This window comes from Balearica regulorum, chromosome 15 (genome assembly GCF_011004875.1).
Source record: "Balearica regulorum gibbericeps isolate bBalReg1 chromosome 15, bBalReg1.pri, whole genome shotgun sequence".
Taxonomy (NCBI): domain Eukaryota; kingdom Metazoa; phylum Chordata; class Aves; order Gruiformes; family Gruidae; genus Balearica; species Balearica regulorum.
The window spans coordinates 10,204,681-10,217,219 of record NC_046198.1 but is presented as its reverse complement, the minus strand read 5'-3'; the positions used below and the strand labels follow the sequence as shown (position 1 = coordinate 10,217,219).

The following is a 12,539-nucleotide window of genomic DNA, read 5'->3' as shown; positions in this document are numbered from 1 at the left end:
TTCAGTGAGAAACCCAAATGAGTGCATTACCACTGTTATTTTTCTGCCATTGGCTGCTTTTGTAATGCAGTGTGCTTCCATTGTGTCTTCTGTTTAGCTGCTGGCTTGTGCACAAATACCTGATCTGCACTACAGAAGTCCATGGGAACATTGCCATTCACTTTGAGGGGTGGAAGATCCAGCTCAAAATTTGCTAATCTGCAATACACGTTCCTCTTGCCAGTGTATCTGTTTACAGACTAACGGCATTGTAATAGAATTGTTAATGTCCTTATGCTGTTTAGTCACCGGTTGGCATCTATGAGGCTTATGGAGACACGCAATTACTCATGGACTTTGACTGGTGGCAAGTTCAGTCCTGTTCTCTATTCCTGCACTACCTGAGAAGAGGTGACAATATTTCTTTCCCCTAGAACTCTTATTATTTGAAGCTGCTGAGCAAATAGTTGGTACAAAGTTGGTGCTGTGGGTTCCTTGTCAACTATTTGCACTGGACATTCATTTGATCACTTGGTGTTTGGAATTTATTGCTTCATCTGCAGACTGAGCAACCCCATCACCTTGCTGTGATCCACCTCTGTCTCAGCTTCCCCAACAAACTATTTCTGCCCCTTTCTCAGCTGAATTCCATCTGCTCACCACAATCAATATAATTTCCTCAGCTGAAATGAATTCTGGTTTAGAAGCATTTAAAGTAATCCTAACAACAGCCTGAGCTGAGAATCAAAGTACAGAGGAACTAAACTGGCTCATGTTTACCATCATGGTATTCACTCCATTAAAATATGTGATGCCTTCCTGTCCCCCGTCTGGTTGCAAACTCTACAGAGCAAAGGCTATCACCTACTACTCCATGCTTATAGTACACTAGTACAATGTCGCCCTAGCTCAAATCAATTGCCAGGGCCTCCTGTAACACAAATGAACAGCAACATTTCCATCAATCAAACCTCACCTAAATGCATTTTTGTGAGAAACCAAAAAGAACAGATGAGAACATGATTGATTTGAAAAGCTGGTGAGAAGTAGTGTGAAAATATTGCTGTCAGCAAACCATTCTGTGGTAATGATAAAGAAATGATGAGACATATCTAAATATTCTAGTACAGTTTAAATTAGAAAAACATCCGTTTAAAGCAAATATCAAAGCTCATTTAGCTTTCCCAACGCTTTTTTGCATAGCTGCTCTGTTAACATAGTTATCAGATTAATTGCCAAATAAAATGGATTCTTCCACTTCTCTCTCTCAGTTTCTGTGAAAAGATGACTGTGGGAGCAGAGTTGGAGCTCTCAGATGCCCAGGAAAATGTAGAGACAAAATCTTACCCGTTGCTCGGAGGTCTTTTAGCTTCTCAAAATCATCATCGAAGTTGGCAGATGTCTTGTCCTCATCTGTGTCTGACCTATTGGCATCACCCTGCAGAGAGGAGAAGGATAATTAACAGACCCAATTCATGTAACCTTTAGCACAAAGGCATTTGAATTACTTAGCAGCTCAGAGATACCTCAGTTCCTTATGGTTAGTTTAAGCATGGCCCCAAGAACTAGGAGGGCAGAACACCAAATTCCCTCTGATACTATCCTGGGGAATGACCTCAGGTAAGTCCCTCTCCCTTGTTTTGATTCATTTTTGTACTGGGGCAGAAAGGATGATGTTGTGATTGTGACTACGGGTCCTGCAATGTCGTCATGTTTCCTACACTGCGCCCAGCCTCACTGAACAGTGTATCCCAGGGGAGAACATGAAAGTGCAGCTGTAATCAGAGGAGTGACTAAGAAAAATTGGCATTGTGGGGTTCCATATTTGCACTCTCCATGATCCCAGCTGAAAGCACTTAGGTTTTCATGTCAAAGGATGTCAAAAGGTTTTTCTTCTTTATTTGACAGCACTGTAAATTTGACTTAGCTCTGAAACCCCAGCCCTGATTTGCTTTCTTCACGCTGGCTGGTAATTGAGATTGTATTGGGAAATCTCTTGGCAACATTGAAGCTGAGGCAGAAGGGAATGAGGCCAGCTTGCCTGCCAGCACAGCATCATCTCAGGACAGAGAACGGCCAACCACCCTCAGACTGGCTTTCCTCCTGGAAGTCCAGTTATTTTTCCCTTTCATACATATCTGCCTCTGCTACCAAAAATGATCAGCCTAAATAATGTACAAGCCTGGGACAGAAGAGCTATTGTCAGGTTCTCCTCTGCTGGGAGAGGTCTGCAGAGAGGAGAGATTCCAGCAGGCTGTCGGCATGACTCTGGCTTGATCCATCAAGACTGCAGAAAAGCTGTGCAAATTGATAGCAAATGGTTGGATTAAAGCAGCTGATCCCAGAAAAAGGAGCACAGTTCCTTAACTGATGCCTGAACAAATCACCATGGTTTCTAGAGACATGGTGCTGAAGTGGCAGTGAACTTAATTTCATCTGTGATGTATTGCTAACTGGTGCAGCCAAACAGACAGGATGACTGAAAGGCTTAAGCTCCCTTATTCATCTTCTCTGTTTTGGAGCAGAAGCGCTAGTGCAGAGTAGATGAAAGATTTGCATAATTTTGGAAGGTTTGTCTGCTTTTCCAGAGCAGCTCTGGGGCAGATTTCAAAATGACATGGGAACAATACAAGCACAAATATGCAATTATGGTCCTGTGTGAAGTCTGACTGCTTGTTGTCCTAAGCACAAATGTACTAAAAATGGTTTTGCGGCCATTTAAGCCTATTCTCTTCTAGGGATACTCCTGCCAAACTTGCTGCACAGGCAGATCAGAACCCGAGCTCAAGCCGAGACTGTGTACTGTGATTCACAGTACAATTATTAGTGTCCTTGCTGAAATGCTGCTGAGGGCTCAGAGCTTAGAGCAGCTCTAATGTGCACCCTCTTAGCTGCACAAGTCTCCCAGGAGTCTCTCTCCATCTAAGTAAAAGTAAAACCTGAGCAAAGGGAGGAGAAATGCACCTCAGTGTCTTCTATAACTGCTAAGAGCATCACCCTGTAAGAGGGCAAAGTCAAAGAGGTCAAAACAAGAAATTCTGCCATATTCACAACATACCAACAGAACCAAGGATGACAAAAGAAAACCCAGCTCCACTGATACTTCTTCCTGGGAGTTGTCCAAGGAGACTGTAAACATCTTTGGTTTACAACCAGAGCTAAGTTATGAATTTATAAGTGCAAGGCTTGAATTGAGCCCTGATAGCTGAAATACAGCCCTGAGAAGGGTTTTCTGTAACAGAGCTAATACCTCACTATGAGACAACTGACAAGCCCATAGGCTTAATGTCAGGATGTATAATAAATGGAAGTGGAGAGCAAAATGTGCCCTGCAAATGTCATGCCTGTGGTTGCTGGCCTTTTCTGAGGAAGCACTGAGTGAATAATACAAGCTTTGAAAACTACTCCTTACACACATTTAAATCATGGTCCGTAACAGCTCCGAAAGGAGCCATTAAGACTGAGGAAGCAAACGACAGCCATTCGGCTAGGGCTGTAATCACGCACTCAGAGGGTATTTCATGAGGTTGCCCATTTCTGGCTTCACTTTAGCAGGTGATTCAGCCTCCAACAGGGCAGGTAAGGAACTGGATCTGTACTATACAAAGACACCTGCAAGCTGCCAGGATGCTGAGCAAAGAAAACTTTCTTCTGCCTTAAAGCAATCAGGAACAAAGGATGCAAACTGCTGTACAAGGGCTCTCTGTGCCTAAATACAAGACTGCTTGAGCAGGAGCAGTTTCCAGTCAGTCAGGTCCCACATGGCTATTGTCCGTTTGGGTTTCCCTGGCATGTCCTCTTTTTCCAGCCAGATTTGCCGGTTGATGGAATCTGAGGATATCTAACACATCTGGCCACTGAAAACTCTGAGCTACCATACGGCCAACTGTATTGGTTGCTTCTGCCTTCAGTTCAAGAAAATCTATTACTTTAGCACAGACTTTAGTCTGCTATGGCCCGTGTCATTTTCTAGCAGAACTGAGGTCCAGCGCAACCACTTTGAATACAGCTACAACTCTCCTAGAAGAAAACCCCTTCTGGGTTGGAAGACAGCAGCTACTGCAGAGCCTGCAGAAATACTGCCAATTCCTTTGCTTTGGTCTTATTAGGTTAGTGGCTAAAACATCCATGTACATCTGCAACAGGTAACGCTAGAACAGGCCAAGGTGCTACAGTATCCAGAGCAAAGCCAGAAGATGTCGAGATCAGTGACACTGAGAAAACTACAGGAATTTGGAAATAAACAGTGTCAGCATGACCCCTAGTCACTGACACATAGAGTATAGGCTTGTTCCTGGAAAAAGACCTTCTTGCTCTTCTTGGTCAGCTGTGCTGAATCTTCAGGGCATGGACCACATTGTACAAGACACTAAAATGCCCACTAATGCAGTGCAGAGCTGTTCACTTTGAAAGTGATGAGCTGGACTTCTTGTGTCTTCTCTGTGTGTGCAGGTGGCACTCACTACCCTCAGCATCCATGAAACAGCCCTGAGCGACGTAGATCAGGGTTGTTGTTTTCCAAACTGGGGCTTGGATCCTGTTTCAATTAATTTTCCTCTGCTAGTGCTGTGAGGAAGCTCGGAGGGATGTTTTAATAATGAATCTATGCAAACATTCTTGAAAGACATAAATGTGGCTGTGCTGGCTTGAGAGAAGGGAATTTTTTGGTCAATGAATATTTCATTTATATTCCATGGTCAGTAAAGGTTTGTCTAAGTGTGAGCTGAACACGGCAAATGAGAGTATGATACCATTTCTGGGGAGAAAATGAAAAGTGAAAAAAAATCCTATAAAAATAATTTCTTTCTCTTCTTTCCCTTGGGAGCTAAGGCAGTGAAAACTGAAGCCATTTTCTCATTTCCTTTCTGAGTCTGTGTGTCTCTGAAGCCAATCCAGCACTAAGCAAACTTTCCTTTCTTGATAGTTGCAGAAATAAAAAAGTAATAATTAAAAAATCCCAAAGCACAATGTAAGCCCTTTCAATGCCACTATTCTTAGCTTTAACTGGGATGGGATGATTTTTGCTAAGTCTCAAAATCATTTCCATTTGCACTAGGACTTTGAAAAAAGTAATTTTTTCTGGATAATATGTATGTGCACATATATCATTATATTTACAACCTAAACAGATCATCCTCACTTAAAATCTCCGCCAAATGGACTTGCTGTGATCTGAAAGGAAGATGGAGATGAGCAGGATAGGGCAGGTGATGGCTGCTTTCACTCTCTCAGGATGCTAAAAGCAGATCTGGAGTGGACTTTCCAGTGGGGAGGAAAACTGCAGGGCCCTCCACTCACACCAGTACTATACCACTTACACCACTCACACCAGTGTCGCCTGCTGCTCTGCATCATGTGGCACAGGATTGCCTGCACAGCTGCTAAGGTTCCTGTCTAGTTCAGATCAGGACATGGCATATCACTTTTGACTGAGAAATAAAATAATTTCTCTAATCCTTTCCATGTGAGATGAGATGCCTGCAGTTTATCATAAATTCCCTGCTCATTGACCTGATACAGACATTATTTTCAGGTATAGATAAAAATCTTTTTAGCATTTATATGTCCTACATCATCCGAAGTACCTCAAAATGTAATGTTTGTAACTGTGCAACGCAGCTCTTGAACAGCTGTGCTACTAGCCTTAAATAACACATAAGGAAAGGTCTGGATTGAGAACCAGTTCACATCTTACTTGGTCCCCATGACTAGCACTGGATAGACAGATCGAAGCTTGAGGCCCGCCATCAAGAAACACAAAACACAGGACATATGGGATATTTGGTGAGTTAAATTAATCCTACATCATTTCCTCTAGGTCACACAACAGACCCTATAACAGATCAACCAAAGTGCTGGTCTCCCAAGTCCCATGCCAAGGCTAGTGGGGACTATTTGCAAAAACAGATTCACAAAAGCTTCACATGCCCAACACAGCTCATCTATACCCCTTAAGTTTAAATTTAGGGTTCCTTGCATGGCTAGATGTTTGCACTGACATGGATTCATCCCTACACTCTTGCCTACATGTGCTTCTCAGTTTTCTCCCTCCCTCTGCTCAGATCTCTTACCTCTGCCTGGAAGCCTTCTACCAGAATGGCAACAAGAAGGTTGAAGAGCACATAGTTGCCGAAGGTCATCAGGGCCACAAAGTAGAGTGCTGCCCATGAGGATGTGGATGCCATCCCATTGTACAGGACCACGTTCCAGTCCTCTTGAGTGAGGATCTGCAGAGAGGTGAAGGGGAAGACTCTCTAATTACTCCACTCTCTCATGCACAGCAGCTGCATTCAAATACTGACTTATCCATTTCTTCCTCTCCTTTTGACCTTTTCTGAGCGTAATCATTAGCAGGTCTCATGATATGAGACAGCAAAACATCTTTTTATTTAGATCTTTGCATGTGAGAGCTCTCTCCTGGCCAAACCTCCCCTCTCTGCAGGAAGATCTAGCACACCACTGCCCACGGAGATGACTAGTTCAGATCCTAGATATGGTAACATGAAGGATGAGCTGGTACGAGTCCCATTATTTGGTGGTAGTATTGCCTCCTTTGATAACCATCAGAAGACAACAGAGGCCAGAGCTGTTGTCTCCTTTTGGGCTGCTCATTATAAGGCATCTGGAGCTGAAGGAAAGGGTAGGGGACATGATATTTGATGAGATAAATGACACTGGGTGGCTCAAGAAACTCAGGGAAGCAAAGTGGTTTCCATTAGGTAAAAGCACTAACAAACTGGGCAAAAAAACACATGTCTTTGCAAAGCCTTGCACCAAGGGACCTTCCTCAGGGATTCACACTCTCCTACCTTTCCTGAAGCTTAAAAATTCAGGGACCTATGAAAAATGAATGACAGATTCATGCTCCACATTAATTTGTGCTTACAATGAAAATGGCCTCTAACCCTCCTAACAACAAGGTAGCTTTGGGGACGGGAATGCAGTCAGCTGCACTGAGGCATGCCACTCTAACCTTCATGGGATGTAGGACTGAGCCCTTGTGTTCTGTGCCAACTCTATTTCCCAAGGGACTGCTAGAATAAATGCAGAAATCTGTATTTATGTTGGTAAAAGAAAAATATGAACCTGTGAGACTAATGCTGATTTCTCCTTGCTCCTTTCTAAGGAGGAAAACTTTACAAGAAGTTATATTCTTCACAGTGAAGACTGTGGACTGGGTTGTACCTTGAACGATACTGTGGTGAACACCTACTCTGCATTTAGAAACTTACCTTAACATTGTTTACACTGTGCTCCACTTGGGCTCTAAGGACTGAACTTTTAAACAGAAAAGACTAATCTTTATATTTAGAATGCCCTGGAAATAGCAGCTTATTGCTCCATTGTGGAATATGCCAGTAATTTCAAGCACATAACAGATCTTGTCTGCAGAGGGAACACAACTTTTTATATAAAGACTTTCCTAGTAGATAAAGCCAGCAACTCCAGCTCTGATTTGCAACAGTATTTGTCACTCCCAGTTAAATGAAACTGTTTGCAAAGTGCATTTTTGGGGCAGTGAAGGCAAGTAAGGAGATAGAGAGCTACACAATAGGAGCAGAATGGACAGCAGACTGCGGGTCTTAATCTTACCGACTATATGAAAGGAAAATAAGGGTGGATTTCCATGCCTTCTTAGACTTTACTTTTACTGCCAATAAATATGCACAGTGATGAGTGATGATTTTGAGTAGACTGCTTCTCTGTCAGGGCTTATAGAGACCAGCTAACTCAGAAACACAATCACTTTGCCCTAATAACTCTACAGTGCCATTTCACTCCAAGTTTGACACCTACTGGAATAGTTTTGGTTTTTTTTTTTTTTAAAGTGAAATAACTTGTCCAGGTGGTCTACATCAAAACTTCCCAGAGGATCCAGAACTTACCTGAAATACAGTCACAATGGCCCAGAGTAAGGAATCGAAATTCTTTCTATCTGGAACTGTGTCCCCTGTATCAGTTTTCAGGCTGAACTTGCATCCAAACAGATGCATGCCGAGAATGCTAGAGTAGGAAAAAAAGAAAATGAAGAAACACATTATTGTGTGAAATATGGTTGCAGGGAGGATTGCAGTGATTTTTCAGACACTTTCCTCCCCCCAGTGTTTTGTGTGCCAGTGGTACCTCCCAGGAAGAGGGAATTTGCTCCACCACTGACATGATCACTGATCGGACTCAGCCATTTGGTTCTTCTGTGTCATGTTTTATTACAACTGTCTACACTGAAGTCAAATCAGGATCTCCTTTATCTAAAAAAAATGACAAACCATATTGCCAGCTTCCTAATCCAACTGGTTTCCAAGAACAGGATCCAGAGGAGCATTATGGGGTCAAACAGACAGAAGTTTTGGAGTCTGTACAACTTCCATTTCAAATATAACACTGGTAGAGTCCAGTCACTGACAGCTTCCTGAGACACAGCTGAACAAGCTTCCCAGGAACTCCAGAGCAATTGTTGCCTGCTTGCGTACTTCATTCATCTACAGAATTACAGTACTGCATGAAAAACTGAGACCGAAAAGAGGTAAATAGTCTGTTGAGTGTCTGCTTGTCAGTCTATTGTGAGCACTTCTATCATGTAGGCAGCCTAGCAAATGCAGCGTCTTGTTATTCTAATCTACATATTACTTAAGCAAGCTGAATGATAATTCAAAGAAGAGCCGCAGACTCTGGTACCTGAAGATAAAGATGAAGAGCATGAGCAACATGCAGAAGGTGGCTACGTTGTCCATTGTCTTCATCAGGACCACCAGCTGACGACGGAGAGCGGGCATGAAACGCACCAGTTTCAGCACCCGGAGCAGCCGAAAAGTTCGTAGCACAGAGAGGCCTCCGTCTGACTGGCCGATGATCTCCCAGACGCTGCAGGAACACCAGATAGAGAAGAACTAAAACCAGCAGTACTGTATGGTGAAAGCCCTGAACAGGCAGGTTTCTTACAGGATTTCACATCATTTAATCCCCAAAGGAGTAGTTTATTTGCCTGCTGCTTTCTTGCTTCTGAAAAACACCTTCACTTCCCAGTTGTGCAGACACACGTGCTCATGCACAACCTACATCCTTTATAACTGGTTTCTTGATTCTTTAATTCCCGTACTTTCTGCAGTTCTTTACAACACAGCACATCTCCTGCTAGTCTGCATCAGTACAATCAGTCACAAGCCTAGCCACAAAACGTGGATCACAGTTTTGTACAAGCTGATATCCAGAGGGATTTACATTTGTTGGGGTGGGTTGATTTGATCAACCTTTGTTCTGGGCCTCTATTGATCCTCACCTCTCTGAATGAAAGGGATGGGCCAACTGAAGCCAAGAGCACTATCCTGGTTTACAACTTCTGTGTTTGCCTTGACTCTCTGCCCCAAATTACTGATCAAGGGGTGAACAGCACTGCTAGAAAGAATTCCAGCACATAGAGGTGCCGTACAAGCTTCTCACCCACACACTGTGACATCCCCAGTTTAGGCTGGGATAGTGTTTGCCTGAGAGAGGACAGCAGAACAGTGCCCTCTCTTACCCTCCTGCTTGCCCTATTCTGGCCTGAGTTATGTGTTAATTCAGGAGAGGGAGGGCATGCTGCTGGGATACAGACACTCACAGTACTCCTTTCCCAGGACCAGTCATTCTGCGCTTCAGTGGAAAAATGACCACAGTGCCAGATGTGTGGCGTAAATAGACTTTGTTCTCCATCTGCCAGGTCCATTTACTTTGGACAGCCCTTCTAATGACAGGAATCTAAAAGGCCAGCATAATTATAGCACATCATAGCCAGCAAGCCACGTCATTCTTGTTCCCTATCCCACTCCCCTACTGGTCTGAGCCCTCGGCAGAAAACCCACAGTGGAGAAAGAACTGGCAGTGACCTGATGACAACTATGATCCCATCAAAGATGTTGTACGGGTTCTTGATGTAGCCAAAGAGGCCAAAGGCAAGGAGTTTCAGGAGCATCTCCAGGGCAAACATGCTTGTGAAGACGATGTTACTGATCTCCAAGGCGTTGGTCAACTCGTCCGGCTATGGGGCAAAAAAGCAACATGGTCAAAGAGATGCACAGAGGAAATGGCTAAAGGCTAGTATGTTCCTCCTACTCTGGGAGTTGTGTTAACAGTGCACAAATGCTGCATCTTCCCATGTTTCTTCTGGAGGGCCGTGGAGGCAGATAAGTGTCTGAAGGGAACAGCAGACAAGCCTCGTGGACAGTCCCTGTGAGACTTACTGGAAACACAGAATCCCAGCCCATTTCTAAAGCAGTTGCAGAACAACTGTGCCCAAAACACGGGCCCAAAAAACTAAAGCTATGCAAAGGAGAGGTCTTGTTCACTGTTGCAAGACACAATTATCCAGGTGAATGGCTAGTATGGCTTGTAAGGCTTCTGTTTGGACTCGCATTGGTCAGGCTGTTTTTATTGCACTAATCCCAGCAGAGCTTTATGGATAGCGCTATATCCAAAGCAGGACCACTGTCAATACAGCACAGTTCTATTCATATACAAACAAAGCACTTTTCTTGCAGACATCTATTAAGAGAATTAGGAAAACAAATACTTGTGAAAGTCAGTAGGATCAATAGTTTTATCTTCCTTGAGATATATACCTCCCTTTGGAAACTGTCCCCAAAAAAACCCAAGATGAGTTTTCCTTCTAAAGTCCTAGTTAGTACTGTAGAGCACATTTTATTAAAATGACAAAAATATGGTCCTGAATGTCAGGATTTCCTCCAGGATCAATGTGGGTTTCTCTGAGTGTACAAGACTGCATGCAGCTTAAATCCAAGAACTGATTTCTCCATCTCCCTCTTCTATCACCAGCACCAAATTACCTTGGGCTACAATTTTGCTTTTCAGCCAGAGCCTTAGATGTTCCTTTCCTGGCAACTGCAACAATCTCTGCCCAACGCCCAGGCTGAAAATGTGACACAGCGGGGACAGATGCAAAAGGTGGGATGGGGTTTGCTCTCTTACTGGAGCTACTCCCTCAAACAGCACCAGGCTCTGCAATGCGCATTTCTAATGCGCAAGGCCTGTTCCTTTGCAAAAGAAAATGAGTCTTTTTCATTTCCTCAGTGTAATAATATTGTCTAGAAAAAGGTGTTATTTTCATATCTGACTCATCTCCTGACTGATAATAGCTTCCTTTATTCCCCATCTGTCATTAGACACTATGTTAAAAGTTGGCAGTTTCTTGGGGATGTTGTTGCATTATTTGAGGCTCTGAAGGTAGAAGACCATTGTAATACTGTGGCACGGCCACATTTAACTCCACACTCTGCAAACTGAATCCTTGGCAATTGAAGGAGAGGGTGAAAGAGTTAACTTGAATGCAGGAAGAGCCCACACGTCCCCTACTATAGGCAGTGACAGTCTGTGGGCTGCTAATGAACCATCATTCATAGGCTAAATTACTTTACGCAACAGACTGTCTTTTGCTCAACCATTTATGCAGGAGAAAGAGCACTAAGAGCCTCAGTCCGCATTATTATAATCCATATACACTAATTACTAAGGGACACCAGGGGAAGGACTGTGCAATTTTCAGTTCTTTAGTCTCTAGCAAGGGGTAGCCCAGATGGCTGCACAGTGCACCTGAACAGCAGGATCACCGGGCTGCTCTCCTCACACCCTCCTTGCTGCAGGAACAGCGATTCCCTCCCTAACATCAATCAGTGCTCGCCTGTGCTATTCCCTTCCCCGACGATGCCAAAACAACCCAGGCAGAGGTCTTCCCTTTGCAATGAAAACACAGCTGACGAAAAGGGCTGCTCTAGGATTGCATCTAACCAGCTCCCCAACAGGGACTGACCCTGAAATAGCCCCGTGGGCTCCCAGGCGCCTGTCCCGCTGTAAGCCACAGCGGTGACGGGACACCATGCTCACAGCGGCCTCGAGCCATTTGTCAGAGGCAGCCCATGGCTGGCACGTTCGGTCTCCCCCCCCCCCCGCTGGGGTTATACAAGGGCATTCTTAATAAGAAGCAAAATAACTTGCTAAATTCTTACATCCCTCCAGGCAGCAGACTGAGGGCTCCTTGGGACAGGGTGTTCATGGAGGGCCGAGGACGGCTCGTTAGCATGTTGAAGCTGGGAAATTAATGGCACAGTCATCAGCAATAAAGCTGCAGCTTGGGCAGCTTTGAAAGGACAAAGTTCTGTAGCACTTTCTGCTGGGAAACGCAGAGAACCTGCCTGTTGCTACCTACAGTACCTTGTAGTCTGCAATACAGCAGCAGTCTCATCTGCTAAAGTAAAACTTAATTCAGTGTTCTCCACGTTCACCTTGCTGCTGCTGGATATGCTGTCAAGAGTCACAATTTTACCATGAAAATTGGGATAGCTGGTGATCAGTTCAAAATCCCTGATCTTGGAATTGTGCAAATATAACAAGATAATCTCAGGAGTCGTTACCAAAAAGTCGGTGTCCAGTCTGCAAAGCCTAAGCTGAAGAAACTACAAAACAGCCTCTGGCAAATAAAAAGAACGTGTAAGTTGTTATTCTCTAAAATCTCATGTTTCTAAGCCAACCGCAAGATTTTTCTATGGCCTGGTGAACACATGGCATTGCAG

At 44.0% G+C, this 12,539-nt stretch overlaps 1 protein-coding gene across 3 annotated transcripts in view; it reads right to left on the bottom strand.

Annotated features, from left to right (window-relative positions):
• The window catches only part of CACNA1H (calcium voltage-gated channel subunit alpha1 H), a 253,542-nt gene that overhangs the window by 46,287 nt on the left and 194,716 nt on the right, over positions 1–12,539 (bottom strand). For all 3 annotated transcript variants that reach the window (XM_075768013.1, XM_075768012.1, XM_075768014.1), the window contains exons 11-15: positions 9,843–9,994; positions 8,656–8,841; positions 7,866–7,983; positions 6,051–6,206; positions 1,327–1,417 (exon numbers count right to left, since the gene is read on the bottom strand). In XM_075768013.1, coding sequence (XP_075624128.1) covers positions 1,327–1,417; positions 6,051–6,206; positions 7,866–7,983; positions 8,656–8,841; positions 9,843–9,994 — 703 coding nt within the window. The remainder of the gene's footprint in view (positions 1–1,326; positions 1,418–6,050; positions 6,207–7,865; positions 7,984–8,655; positions 8,842–9,842; positions 9,995–12,539) is intronic.